The 14,898-nt window shown below is 33.5% G+C and overlaps 2 protein-coding genes across 2 annotated transcripts; both read left to right on the top strand.

The window, feature by feature from the left end:
- Window positions 1-242: 242 nt before the first annotated feature.
- On the top strand, window positions 243-5,453 carry LOC128030364 (ras-related protein Rab-25-like). The gene is made up of 5 exons (XM_052617921.1): window positions 243-523; window positions 2,737-2,932; window positions 3,232-3,425; window positions 4,162-4,242; window positions 4,403-5,453. Exons 1-5 carry the CDS (start codon window positions 487-489, stop codon window positions 4,528-4,530), a joined length of 636 nt encoding a protein of 211 aa, XP_052473881.1. The 5' UTR covers window positions 243-486; the 3' UTR covers window positions 4,531-5,453.
- A 1,092-nt stretch (window positions 5,454-6,545) lies between these two features.
- On the top strand, window positions 6,546-14,603 carry LOC128030363 (ras-related protein Rab-11A). Its single transcript, XM_052617920.1, has 5 exons — window positions 6,546-7,007; window positions 9,337-9,532; window positions 11,555-11,748; window positions 12,111-12,191; window positions 13,546-14,603. The coding sequence occupies exons 1-5, from the start codon at window positions 6,968-6,970 to the stop codon at window positions 13,686-13,688; spliced, it is 654 nt and encodes a 217-aa protein (XP_052473880.1). The 5' UTR covers window positions 6,546-6,967; the 3' UTR covers window positions 13,689-14,603.
- The last annotated feature ends 295 nt before the right edge of the window (window positions 14,604-14,898 follow it).

The raw sequence follows: 14,898 nt of genomic DNA, 5'->3' as shown, positions 1-14,898 counted from the left end.
CTTAAAAAGCATAAAATCTTCACAAAACTCTCTAATATTTGTGTTCAAGCAGTAATTAACCGTGAAATCCATTACTGATCTTGGGAGAGACTGCTTTAAAAGAGCGATTGGTTGCTTATGGTGTTTCACTGGCTGAACAGGTGCACTATTGCACCCAGTTTCAGATGACTGAACCTGCACTCGCCCTACCTGTCTGACCTGACTTGAGCACACCTAAAGTCACGCCCACTTCCCCCAGGTACGGCACATTTGATAGCGGAACTGCCAGGCTAACTAACAGGGCTAGTTCCTTGTACAAACAACTGAACTGTCCACCATTAAAGGTGGAGATTCATTTATATTCCTTACTGCTTTTTTACTATTTCAGCCGCTGTAGCATAGAGAAGGGGATCATATTCTTAGGTTTCCTTGGAATTGGTTGAGATTTTGACTCATGCAGCACTAATATAGATTAGTCAAGGAAGATCTGCTTACAGGATATACACTATGGGGTCTGATGAGGCCTACAACTTTGTTTTCAAAGGTAAGAATTGACACTTCCATCTCTGATGGAGCTTTGGACTCTTTTAGTTTTGTGATCTGCAATCATTAATTTCACTGTTTTGCTGATGTAGAGTATTGTTGGTATTTTCTTAAGTTATTAAAAAATAAATCAGTAATAGAGGAATATATAAAGCAATTGTGATAAGAGAAACAAGGTGCCATTTGCTTTGCATATTTTTATATTAAACAAAAAAAGTATTTATTATTATTTGGAAGTACCTTGTGCAATTTAATTCCTTCTTTTGTAAAGGTCCTATAGGGTGGTTGAAATATGATTTCCACGACCACAAGGTTTAATTTACACAAGCTTACTCTGTTAAGTTATTCAGTAAAGGAGGGGAAATAGTTGTTCCCTGTTAAAGCCCTTTGTGAATCAATGATCCGCTAGTGCATTCTTTAAATATTATCAAATCACAGAGACTGTTTAAAATGACCTGCATTTTTTGTTGGTTTCGTTATGGTTAGATTGAAGCAAAAAGAACAAGAAGTTTTAAGTAAACAATTTAAAACATGCAAGATAATGATCATTTGAAGCATTTCTTCCCAAACCTGTCCCGGAGGCCCCCCTGCCCTGCAACTTTTGTATGTCTCACTTATCGAACACACACTCACTTGTTAGTAGAGACTGCAGAACTAAACTGGGTGTGTCTGATTAGGACAGGTCCTCCTGGACAGGTTTGGGAAGCACTGATTTAAAGGGCCGTGTTTATCACCTGTGCTGGTGGATTAATCTGAAATTATATTAAAATATCAAACACTTCAATTAAAGGAATAATGGAAAAGTAAAGGGGGAAAAGAATTAAAATTAGAAAATGAAAATAGTCATGCCATCCAAGATGAATATGAGTTTGTTTCTTTATGGGTACAGATTTGGAGAAAATAGCATTGCATTACTTGCTCATCATTGGATCATCTGCTGTGAATGGGTGCCGTCAGAATGAGAGTTCAAACAGCTGATAAAAACATCACAGTAATCCACACCACTCCAGTCCATCAGTTAATGTCTTGTGAAATAAAAAGCTGCATGTTTGTAATAAACTCATCAATATAACTCATCATTTTTTAACTTCAAACTGTTGCTTCTGGCTAAAATATAAGTCCATAATATTGCTTCGTCCAGTGAAAAAGTTAATTACTATATAAAATAATACTAATAATTTGACCCTCTAGCATTAGCTCATTCTCTTTCCTTTAAATCTACATTTTAGTCCTTGTATGTATTATAAAAAATAAAAAAAATAAAAACTTGCTACATGTGCTGTATTACGCTACCAGGGATTTGTCACAGCACTTATATATTGTTGCTCTTTTGTTTGTTTGATTGCTTCTATTGTCTTCGTTGGTAAGTCACTTTGGATAAGTGTCTGCTAAATGATTAAATGTAAAAGAAAAACGCCTTGATGGATTTGTTTCTTATAAACATGCCACTTTTCACTTCACAAGATGACAAGTGATGGAGTGTTGTGGATTACTTGTGGATTATTGTGATGTTTTTTTTTTAGCTGTTTGGACTTTGTATTCTGACGGCACCCATTCACTGCAGAGCAAAATTTCTCCAAATCTCATGTACATCTTGGAAGCCTGATTGTGATAAATTTACAGGAAATGTTTATTTTGGGGTGATATATTCCTTTAAAACTCATAGGCTTCTTAAATACGCTTAGCTTTAAGATTCTAGTTTTCTAATGCTTTTTTATGTACTGCTCTCCTGACATAATAATATGATAAATGAACTACAATCCCAGAAATGTCATAATAATCAGACATGGGTGGAGTGTTGATTTGACTTTTGACGTGTTTGAGTCATTCATGTTTGCACCTGAAATAAGTTTCCATAAGGAGTGCTGTACTGAGATTTACTGTTCATCCAGTGTTGGTTTGTTTTCAACAAAAGAATATGGTGATTAGATCTGCTTCTGTCTCAAATTTTAATGAACAACAATCCTGGACAATTTCATAATGAGGATGCAGATTTGTGACTGTATAGTACATGTTGCCTCTTAATGTTGCACTTGTTATTGAAGAGTCCAAATCCAAGACATCAAATGACATCATGAGTTTGTGAATGGCTGGACTTTTAATCCACAACTAATCGTAGATTTTACACAACCGAATGTTGCTTAATACACCAAACAGAGGATTTGGTAGTTGGTAGCTTAATACACCAATGCGCACCTCCTTGTTTTGTTGCAGTGGTTCTTATTGGAGAATCTGGCGTTGGCAAGAGCAACCTGCTGTCACGGTTCACCAAGAATGAGTTTAATCTTGACAGCCGGACAACCATCGGAGTGGAGTTCAGCACAAGAACTGTGCAGCTGAACGATCTCACCATCAAAGCTCAGATCTGGGACACTGCGGGACTGGAGCGGTACCGGGCCATCACTTCTGCGTGAGTTTAACATGGTAGAATAAAGGATGGTGCTAAACAAGTAAACTTGCCCATGGTACCCCAAAAATGACAATTTTGTCAATTACACTCAGCATCACGTTTTAGTTTTTTCTTCTGTGCAACATAAAACACTTTTTCATAAAAGGCAATGGTGACCATAGTGTCATCTCAAATAAAATAATAAAAAAAAAATGTGATCTTGTTTATGACATAATGTTTTATGACAGTGTTCTGTCCACTCAAAAAAGGAAGTTACTCCAGTCATCTGATCTGATGTGATCTGTTTTCTTGTATTTCAGATATTATCGAGGAGCGGTTGGAGCTTTACTAGTCTATGACATTTCAAAGCACTTGACTTATGAAAGTATCGAGCGCTGGCTGAAGGAGCTCTATGATCACGCAGACCCTCATATTGTAGTGATGCTTGTGGGCAACAAAACGGACCTGGCAGCAGTACGAACTGTTCCAACGGAGGACGCAAAGGACTTCGCAGGTCATTACTGAAGACGGTTTATTATATTATACCAGTTTACACAAAATTCACACCCAAACTCAAAGGTCTTCATGACAAAACTTTGAAATTAGGGGTATAACGAAGAAATTATAACAAATATATTTATAATAATAATTTATTATAAAAAAAGGTATTAAAACACACATAAACTCAAAGCTTTTCACTATAGCCTGCCAAAATAAAATGTTTCTAACTTGGAGAAATTATGAAATCATATATATTATGTATTAAAATGCTTCATCTATGTTTTAATGAAACAATAATTATTATTTTGTTTATTAAAAATTAAAGGAATTATTACATTTTTGTTAGACTACATTTTAAAAGATTAACTAAATTGTTAGTTTTATAAATTGATTTGATTACCACCATTTATGATAGTAAATTTATGTTTGATATTCCAGTGTTTATATATATATATAAGTACTCCTGACAGTAAAATAAACCACTATAAACCAGTAATGAAAAAAATCAATTTTGCACTGCATTGTGTTTTAGAGTTAACGGAAATGTCAATGAATTTACAGTTTACATTTATAGTCTATTATCCAGTCAAACCAGTCTATTTTTTTTTAGTTCAGTGAAACCCCCACTGTAAGAAAAACAAAATCTGTAGAAAAATGGATAATGTCCTTGCATAAAATCACCAGTTTATTTCTTTTCATTAAACTACACAGTGCAAATCATAATTAAAATGACGGGTTCTTTTTTATAGAAAAGAATGATCTTCTGTTCATGGAAACCTCTGCTTTGGAGTCAGTAAACGTTGAGGCGGCGTTCAACACTGTGCTTACAGGTAGCTACTGTTTATTCTGAACACATAAGACCATATTTACATGTAATCAACATGTGTTTCTTGCCCTCTTGGTTTCTCCTCTTCAGTCAGGCTTGAAACAGTGTAAGCACTTTGCTTCATTATCATAATGATGCTGTTATTGTTGATCTCTTTTTTTCAGAAATCCATAAAAAGGTGAGCAGCAAAGAAGTGACCCGAGGCTCTATCAATGCTGTGACATTATCCCAGCCTAAAGGTCCAGCAGAAAATGGACAGGAGGAAAAGAAGACCTGCTGTAAGAACCTGTGAAAGAACATATCGAATAGAGGAGTTCAGCATGAACAGTAGAGTTATCATAAAGAAAGAATGAGTATGATAAAAAAAAAAAAAAAACAAAGGAAATCCATTTCATTAACTGACAGCCGTATTTGTATTGTTAAATATTATGTAACAATTAAAAGGCATTTTAATGTTTTTCAGGTTTGACAAGGATTAATGTCAGTTTTAATTAATTTAAATGTTAAATGTTCCCTCTCAGTACGAGATTTTTGTTTGTATTATTTATGAAATGTCATGCCAAACCTTTCTCTCTCTCTCTTTTTTTTAACTTACATTTATTCACTTAACAAAATGTTTTGACCTTAGAGACTTACAAATGAGAAATACAGCAAGCTTTTCATCTTACTCAAGTTATTGAGATCAACAGATGCTGGACAAATAACCTTATCACTTTAATAAGCATAAGATGGAGGAAAGAACTTTTATTTTATTTTATTTACATGTTCATCCAGACTGTTTAGTTTTTAATTTGATTTATTTAACATGCCTAATGAAGATAACTGAAAACACACGGTAAAGAAAAAAAAAGTATTTTTATTATTTAAGACTGATCAGCACTAGTTTAATATTTTGTGCTATTAAAATCTATATGTAAAACATTTATAAGCAAAGTGTTAATTTGTATCTTCACAAATGAATGATGATGCTGCATGTACTAGGGTAGAGTGGGGGGAAACACCTCCCTACTCTTTTTCCCAAAATAACCACTAGATAAGTCAAGATACATTTTTGTTATGGGCTTCTGGACACATTTAACTTCTGTTTCACAAAGAAATTTCACAGCTTTCCCCCCGCTCTGCCCTATCAGTTGCTGCTGTTAACACAACACAAATAAAAATATAGAGAGCATGTCATTTTCCATAAAGAATTAAAGCAGAACTATGTATGAAAAATATCTGAATCCTTTGTATTTTTTTTTTTTTTTTTTGCACAATGAGTCTCAAGTGCAGTTTGCATACAACACCAACAAAAAAGGGAAATAAAACTGATTACACAAAAACGTTTGAAAAGGCACAATGGATATTCATGAATCATCATTAATCAATAAACAGAATAATAATAAAAATGACTTGGAATATTAATTGATTTGACCAGTTTGAATTGGAACTGGCTCTTTGCAATCATAAATGTTGGATTAATTATGATTATTCATATTAATTGTGAAATACACCACTGTGTGTGTGTGTGTGTGTATATATATATATATATATATATATATATATATATATATATATATATATATATATATATATATATAAATCTTAATTGGAACTTTATAAGAAATCTCTTATGTTCAACAAGGGTGCATTTATTTGTTGAAAAATACTGTAAAAATAGTAATATTATGAAATATTATTACAATTCAAAAGTATATATATATATATATATATATATATATATATATATATATATATATATATATATATATATATATATATATAAATCTTAATTGGAACTTTATAAGAAATCTCTTATGTTAAACAAGGGTGCATTTATTTGTTGAAAAATACTGTAAAAATAGTAATATTATGAAATATTATTACAATTCAAAAGTATATATATATATATATATATATATATATATATATATATATATATATATATATATATATATATATAATTTATGATGGTAAAGCTGCAATTTTCATTAGTCATATACATATGACTAATAATCTAATATGTGTAACTCTGAATGGTGCACAGCTCTGCCTCCTCATTGCCTCCTACGTGGCATTTTCATTTCCCGTCATCCTCTGTAAAGCAGTGAGTGAAGTCACGCTGTGAAATGTGTTAGAGCTCACCTGAAATATAGGTCTGTCGTGCTTTTTTAAATCTATTTTTCTAATGTACTGATGTACTTTAATATCATTATACTCTGTGTTTATATTGCCTGACAACTATAAAAGAAACACCTGTGGCGTAACACACCTGTACGGAAGCTCCATCAAACATTTAATTGGGTCACAGAGGCACACTCGTGTGATAGACAGGTTAGTTGGCCAATAAGATCATTAGGAAGGCGGGCCTACGTCTCAGCACAAATGACGTAAGTGTTTGTCTTGAGATGAGACAGCAGGGCAAAACTTGGTTGACGTAGCGCAGCAACATCGTATCAAAGTTGATTAGCTGTAAAACAAATTTAGCTTATCCGGAACCTGTTTCTCTTAACGGTTACTTTATTTATGACCGTCGACAGAAGGAAATAAATTATATATTTTTATTTTTGGTTTCCGAGAGTCTTTAACGCATGAAGCGCACGTAAGAGCAAGTGATCAACTGATGCGTCAACAAAGTTTCCTTGACTTCGTAGTATATATAAGGGCGCCTTGTGGTTCTCCAGAAGAGCATAACGTCTGTATATTTGAAAACACGGACTTGTTTTTAAGCCGGTAAGAAGATTAAAGCCATGACGGGTAGAGAGGACGAGTATGACTATCTCTTTAAAGGTGAGCAGCACTTCAGGAGCAGCTGACTTTCAGAGAAGCTCGTGCATGTTTTCTTCATGTGTTGCTTTGTCTCCGTTTTCATAGGATGTCTTCTTTTTCTATTCTAAAACACAGACTAGCATATCTGTGTTTTAGAATGCTAGACAAAAAAAAAACAGCTGGTCATACTGGCTTTGGCTGGATAAGCTGGTTTTTAGGACATGGTGGCAGGTTAAACAGCTAATGATCATCTTAGAGCAGGTAGAATCAAGTGTCATTTTCCAGAACACAACTGCCATATGGATTTTACAGCTGGACAAATGCATAAAAAGGCATAGAACATATACATTTTAATAATTTGTAAATGCCATTTTGATTGGCTTCTGTGTCTCTGTGGCAATGTGTCTTGCTTTGCTTTATAATTCTAATGTAGATCAGTCATACTCACAACTTATGAAATGGTAACAGTTTGGACAGGACATTTAATGCAATTGAAAAAAAAAAAAAAACTTTTTTTGTCTTACATGTGTAAATTGATTTCAATGCTTCCTTTGACCTCTTAATTGTCACCCCCGATTTTTGAACATAGGCTTTAAAGTGCACTATCCAAACATAATCGTGTCAGCAATATAAGCACAGTTAAACTGGTAAGACCTGTATAAATCAGGTCCTTCTCGGGATGGGTTTGAATTCAGGAGTTTTTAAAAACTCTCCTTTGATCTAATAAATACCATCTCTTTTGATTGAGAAGATCACTCCGATAATTCATTTGTTCTGTTTTTGAGATCTAACTAATTATTCAGGATCGAAGGAGATCAAATGTAAAAGTTTGAGAATTTCCCCTAGTAATTGACTATTGAAAGGGAATGCTAATGATATTATTTGTATTATTCTGACCTCTTGGATGTCTGCGGTGGTTATGTCCATGAATTTGACACTTCTATTAGTCAGAGTTCTGCTCTTGACCTCCATGTGTGTCTAAGCTGACCGTGCACCTTTTGCTGTTTGATCATGAATCAATCAGTGCTGTCCAGTCATCACCGCTCTGCTCTTTAAACATGTCTGTCCACCAGCTTTAACACAAGCAGTAGTCTTTGTCAAAGTGCATTCCTGTGTGCCTGCCTAACTCTGATATTATTAGCTGAGACATCTGTTATGGATTTCATTTTTGATTTACGTTGACGAGTTGGCATGCTACATTAACCCGTTTTATTTCAGGTTGACTACAAATTTTAATTGTCATTATTTAATCAACTTTTTTTATGTTCCAAGTCTTCTGAAGTATCACATCATCTTTGTGTGATGATGAATAGACTGGAATTTATGTCATTAACTAATAATATTTCCCTAAACAAAAGCTTTGAAATAATATTCACTTTCAAATAAAAAATAAAAATGTGAGATTTGACGTCCTCGAAGCATCTTTTCTTATTTTACATGTAAGTGTTCCTTTTATCTCTTACAGTATGCCCACCTAGGCTGCACTGATTTCATAAAAGAGAAATAAATACAAATAAAATAGATTTTAAAACAATTCACAAATTATTGTAAGATTTTAAGTCTCTTATGCTCACCAAGACTGCATTTATTTGATCAAAAATATAGTATAGACAGTAATGAAATATTATTACAATTTTAAAATAACTTTTTCTTTTTGAATATAATATTTTAAAAGCTATTTTATTCCTGTGATGCAAAGCTGAATTTTCAACAGGCTTTACTCCAGTTTTTAATATGACACGATCCTTTAGAAATCATTCTGATATCCTGATTTCCTGCTCAAGAAACATTAATTATTAGCAATATTGAAAAGGTTTGCTGCTTAATATTTTTAAGTTTCTGCTGTTAATAGAAAGTCAAAGTAACAGCATTTATTTGAAATTGAAATCATTTGTAACATTGCCAATTTCATGAATTTTTTCTGAATAAAATTATTAATTTCAACAACAACAACAAAAATTCTTACTGACCCTAAACTAGCTAAACGGTAGTGTAACTGTAAATATAAATTCAGGAATCTTTATTAGTAATAACTATTCCATTTTTGCCTGTGTCAGCATGAGATACAGATGTTCCCAGTATTTCGTGGATGAAAAAGGGAGTTGTTCATCAGTCGTGCCCTTTTCATTCATTGTTAAAAGCTTTGTAGAAACACACCCTTTGTGTGTGAAATATTCAAATCTAATTGCTGTTGTGCAGCGGAGGGAGGCCGGTTCATGCAAGCGCACAAATGAAAGAGCTCTTACAGTGTCATGTGTGTCTCCAGGGACAATAGCAAACACAATAGTGTTTAAAAGCATTATAAAGAGAGCCGGTTGATCTCACGCACTCGTGTCCTCTTCATCCACAGTGGTTCTGATCGGCGATTCGGGCGTGGGCAAGAGTAACCTGCTCTCTCGCTTCACCCGCAATGAGTTCAACCTGGAGAGCAAGAGCACCATCGGGGTGGAGTTTGCCACACGCAGCATCCATGTGGAGGGCAAGACCGTCAAGGCCCAGATCTGGGATACGGCTGGACAAGAGAGATACAGGGCCATCACATCAGCGTAAGTGTCTTCAGAGAATCTATCAGGACATCAACTCCTTTTAAAATGTCCTTTTGTTTTGTGCACAATTTAATATATGTCTATATCATTTAAAAAAAAAGTAATTTAAAAATAATGACATCTAATAAAGTTAATAAAATCTATATAATATAACAAATAATATAAAAACTAAAGTGTGTGCATAATTATTAGTCAAGTCAATATTCTGATTCCCCAAGCATATTTTACCAATTCCAAATCAAGCAATAAGTCTTAATAACTACTATTAATTTTGTACAGTCATTTATAAGTGAAAAAAAAAACACTGCTAATATTCAGATTCAATCGTTCAAATTATTAAAGGGATAGGTCACCAAAATGTTTTAATTCCATCATTAATTACTCTCCCTCATGTTGTCCCATTTATCTTCAGAACACAAATTAAGATATCTTTTTAATAGATCTGAAAGCTTTCTGACCCTGCATAGACAACAATGAGACTGACACATTCAAGGCCCAGAAAGGGAGTAACGACAAGGACAAGGACATCGATAAAATAGTCCATGTGACATCAGTGCTTCAACCGTAATGTTATAAATACTTGTTGTGAGAGAAAAGGTACAATTTTCTACAGGTTCAATTATTAAGATTGATGTGGTATGATCGAAGTGTAATTTAGATTGAAAAAACAAACATAAAACATACACTCTCGATAGACAATAATTGATCTTACAATACCGTACTCTCACAATACTTTAAACAAAGCCACATTTTATATGAAGTAGGTACACTCATGAACTTTTAGCAGTTGGTTACAAAATATAATCTTCCACAAAAAAAAAAAAAAAGTCTGTGAAATGACTGGAGAAAATATTCCCTTGGAATCAAAGCTTTGTTTATTCCATATATATCCTGAAAGTATGTCAGTTAGTGCAAGTAAAGAGAAGTTCATAGATTTCAGTAACAGTTTAATACAAGCTAAACGTGTTATTGCTTAAGTATGGAAAAACATCCAAAGACCTGTTCTTTCACAATGGCTTAAAGAAACGTCTGACAACCTTGCTCGTGAAAAATGAACACATGCAATATTTTTAAAAAGGTATGGTCCCCTTTGAGGCAATTTGTAAATAGATAGATAAAGTGGGATGTTATATAATGATGACTGTAATCTGAAATCCATTGTAATACATATTTATTTTTTTATTTTTTTATTTATTACATTGGTGAATGTTATTTTATTATCTTTATATGATATTTTCTGTTTGATTAAATGTAGGGATGGGAAAGTATACTCTGTAATGTTATATAATTGATATTCTGTAGCTTACATGGGGGTTAATAATAAAATTAATTAAACAAAGTAAAAAAAACAAAGTATGTTTTTATTATTATAATTATTATTATTTCTTCTGAGACACATGATAACCACCAGTTAACATCAAGTACTGTTCATTAACCAGAATAGAAATATTCTTGATTCTGTTTGGCTAAAAATATAGAATTATGTGAGATGTGCACATGCTTGCACTCTGTCCCTGACTAGATGTGTAAAAAGTTTGAAATATTGTATTTAATAAATAATAATTGATAAACATGGAAGCTTAAATGTGTGCGGTAACTAGAAGAATAGCAAAGTGCAGTAAATCTTTAAACCTTTTGCGTTCGTGATTATGATAATAAATTAATAAATGTTTTTGCATGGTTAACTGGAATCAGCTGACACTGGAAACAATGCACATTCAAGTTCAAAATCGCCGTGCCCGTTCTTATGTTAGAAATGTATGGTGGATAATTGTGCCAGATTTCTAATCTTGTATTCTTGCCTTTTTAAAGTATAGTACAATATGAAGACATAGACTCTCGTCTTGAATATTAAGAAAACAACATCGTTTGGCCCCTAATGATGTTCCCTCAGATTAGATGAAGACTTTAATTAAAGCTGTTTTATTTCACACACTGTAACTAGATTGTGGAAGAAATGTGTTATTTGTTTGTGGATAATGAATGCGTCTTTCAAATATGTGTGTGTGTGTGTGTTCACAGGTATTACAGAGGTTCTGTAGGAGCCCTGCTGGTCTATGACATTGCCAAGCATCTGACCTATGAGAACGCCGAGCGCTGGCTGAAAGAGCTGCAGGATCATGCTGACAGTAATATTGTCATCATGTTAGTAGGGAACAAAAGTGACCTGCGTCATCTGAGGGCCGTTCCTGTTGATGAAGCCAAAGCATTTGCAGGTTAGTGATGTGAGGACTTACTTCAATGAGTGACGTTTTTTCTGGCCAATCAAAGTTAGAAAATGATATCTGAACTAACACTAGACTAAAATGTACCCAGATTTATATAAAGGAGTCAGAGCATAGTAATGAATTGTTTTTAACTAAATATTTCACTGTAAAAATAAGACCTAATATTCTGCTTTTGTGAAGACAGCTTGAGAGTTAACGAAATAATTGTTAAATACTCTTACTAAAAACCAAAAAGGTCACTTTAAAGGAAAACCTTTATTTGAGAAGCTAGATATAGTTAAAACGTCTTTTATATTTTCTGTGTTCATGAGATGTTAAGTACTCCGGTGAACTGTGTGTGTGATTTACAGAGAAGCATGGACTTTCTTTCCTGGAGACCTCCGCGCTGGACTCTTCTAATGTTGAACTTGCCTTTCAGACTATTCTTACAGGTCAGTCCTGAACAAATCAACTAGTAGCATCAGTATCATAAAGTTTCTGGAGGTCAGTCTTATGAAAACTGTGAAGAACACGTACCAGTCGTTTTATAAAATTAAGAACATTTTTATTACTGTAATGAGAGAAGTAGTATTTCAGTAGCAAGGTATTTATGCATAATTTAGTATATTCAATTAGTATCAAAAAAAAAAAAACATGGGCATGAAAATGCTCAAAAGTTAAACATCCAGATGCATTGCCATAATGAGATTCATTTTCAATGATGGTCACTTTCAAATGTTGTACATTTTTTAATTTTAGAGAGAAATGCGATGTTTTATTAACTGGATGTTTCTGACATTCAATTCTGCTCAAATGAATCATATTAAAAGATGAAGAACATGTACAATAAATACATCAGCAAAAAAAAAACTTTCAGGCTCGTGATTTGTTCCCATCCCTAAAAAGTGGAAATGCATAATTTGTGGAACAATTGTCACTTCTGTGATGCTTTCCAAAAACAAAACAAAATTATTATTGTTGTTCTTGTTTGTTGTAGTTAAATTTTAATCATTTATGATTTATTACTAATTTCAGAACAGACTTGTATGGGTAAAAGAATGCAATATATAATTTAAGGAAAAAGAATCATAAAGGAATAATCCAAAAAATTGTATATACTCAAATCATTCAAATGTTTACAGATTTTTTTGTTCATGATATATTTCTTCAAACATTTGGAGGAAAAAAAAAAATTAACAGTTGTCATTGTAATACAAAAATCACCCAGAATGGTTTTTAATTTCGAAATAAAGCACAATTATTACTATTACTTTTATAAATATTATTTCTAGCTTTAATATTAGCATTATTACTTTTGTCACATTACATTAGAGTTTGGGGTTGCGAGGAATTTAAAATTATTAATGACCTAAAAAAACAAGGGACAATTTTCTTTTTATAAAATTATATCTATTTTACACCACACATTTCTTGGGCGTTTTTTTTAGATTCCAAGGTGCTTTTGTATGTTCTCTAGTATAACCTCTAGATGGCGTCAAACTCCACACCACAGATATCCTCTGCTTTTCCTGTGAATGAATGAAACGGTGTTTTGAGGTCTAGAAGTTTGCCACGTAGAAATAGTGAATAATTTTTTTACCGTTTTTCTTTTTTGTTTGGCCTGGGATATACCTCTCTTCAGCCGCACCATGTTACACAGTTACACTGTTTATTTCTATGTGTCTTAATGAACCGTAACTAAAGCTTTTGCACTGTACATGAAAGATCATGTTTATCAGGCAACCCTACATCACGCCGGACTCTGAATTCTGACTCTCTCTCTCTCTCTCTCTCTCTCTCGCACAGAAATCTACCGTATCGTGTCCCAGAGGCAGATGTCAGGGCGTGGTGATGACAGTTTCTCCCCCAGTGGTTCCAGAGTGGTTCCCATTACCGTGCAGCCCACACAGAATTCGGGCAAGCAGGGTGCTTGCTGTCAGAATAACTGAGCTGCCACAGCACCACCGTGGGATCTGGGGAGAATCGTCAGCTTTGTTGGGCTGGGCTGCAAGGTTGACCATGACCATTGTATTCCCTGCACAGTGTGTGCTTAATGTATGTAATGGACTTGCTTAGTTATGCCCAGAATCAGTAAGTAATAATCTTCAAATTTGGAGAGCAAGAGATGTTTAAATTTAATGGATCAAGGATTTCCTCAGAAATGAGAGGCTATGCTTCTTGTTTCAGACAAATTAGAACCGAGCAGTTAGCTGGGGTGCTCAGACATGACTGCTCTTTTTATTTTATTCCTGCACTTTTTGCCACAGACAGTCTGCTTACAAACAGTGCACTGGAAGAATGAGAAAAAGTGCTTAGAATAAGTGTAATGCCACTTTTAGGTAACTCTTGAATGGTTTCTGATCACAATGGGGATTCAATTGTGAAATTATAGATTCTTTTTCCTTTAGTGTGCCATTGTAGAAGCAGTCAGAAAACTATCATGCATCTCAACACCTGAGAAATTCACACTGTGGTCATCATAATTCTTACACTTTAACGGCCCTCTTGTATTTATTGAATGCAAATATGATCTTGTTATTCTGTGGTGTTTTTGCTTTCTTTTTTTGTCGTGCTTTTATCTGTCACTAGATTATTGATCAGAATTTCTCAAGGGTTTCTCCTTCCAGTCATGGCACTCATTTGCACAAGCGCTGGGATCAGAGTAATGTTAATGGCTGGATGTGCTGTAGTGTTTCATAAGAATACAGTATGTTCAGATTAAGGGTTGGGAATCATTGTTTAGTTCTTAAATGATTTGATTATTTTTTTTATGACACTTGATTTGGTTATCGTTTCTTGAACTTATGCATTCTAAATCTGTTATTTTATGCATAATAAAATATACAATATTGAGTTGCTTTAAAGTTTTTGTTGTCATGATCTCGTTTGCTCCCAGCTGTGCATTAACATCAGTAATGAACTTTCAGGTATATTATTTTTGTTTCCAAACATTTGACAGTACGAAAACACACCATTTGTGATATGCATGTTACTTGTGTAGTGCTTTTGTCTCCCCATAAAATGAGATCATTTATTATTATATTAATAACATTGTTCCAAATATTCTCCATTCTTTAATTTCTATCTCAAATTACTATGAATTAAGGTGCCAGAATTATTTAAAAAAAAATTGTTCATCCAACCATACCATCATATAAT

Source organism: Carassius gibelio, chromosome A16 (genome assembly GCF_023724105.1).
Source record: "Carassius gibelio isolate Cgi1373 ecotype wild population from Czech Republic chromosome A16, carGib1.2-hapl.c, whole genome shotgun sequence".
NCBI lineage: Eukaryota > Metazoa > Chordata > Actinopteri > Cypriniformes > Cyprinidae > Carassius > Carassius gibelio.
Note: the sequence above shows the minus strand (reverse complement) of the source record. Positions and strands in the feature narration are given on the sequence as shown.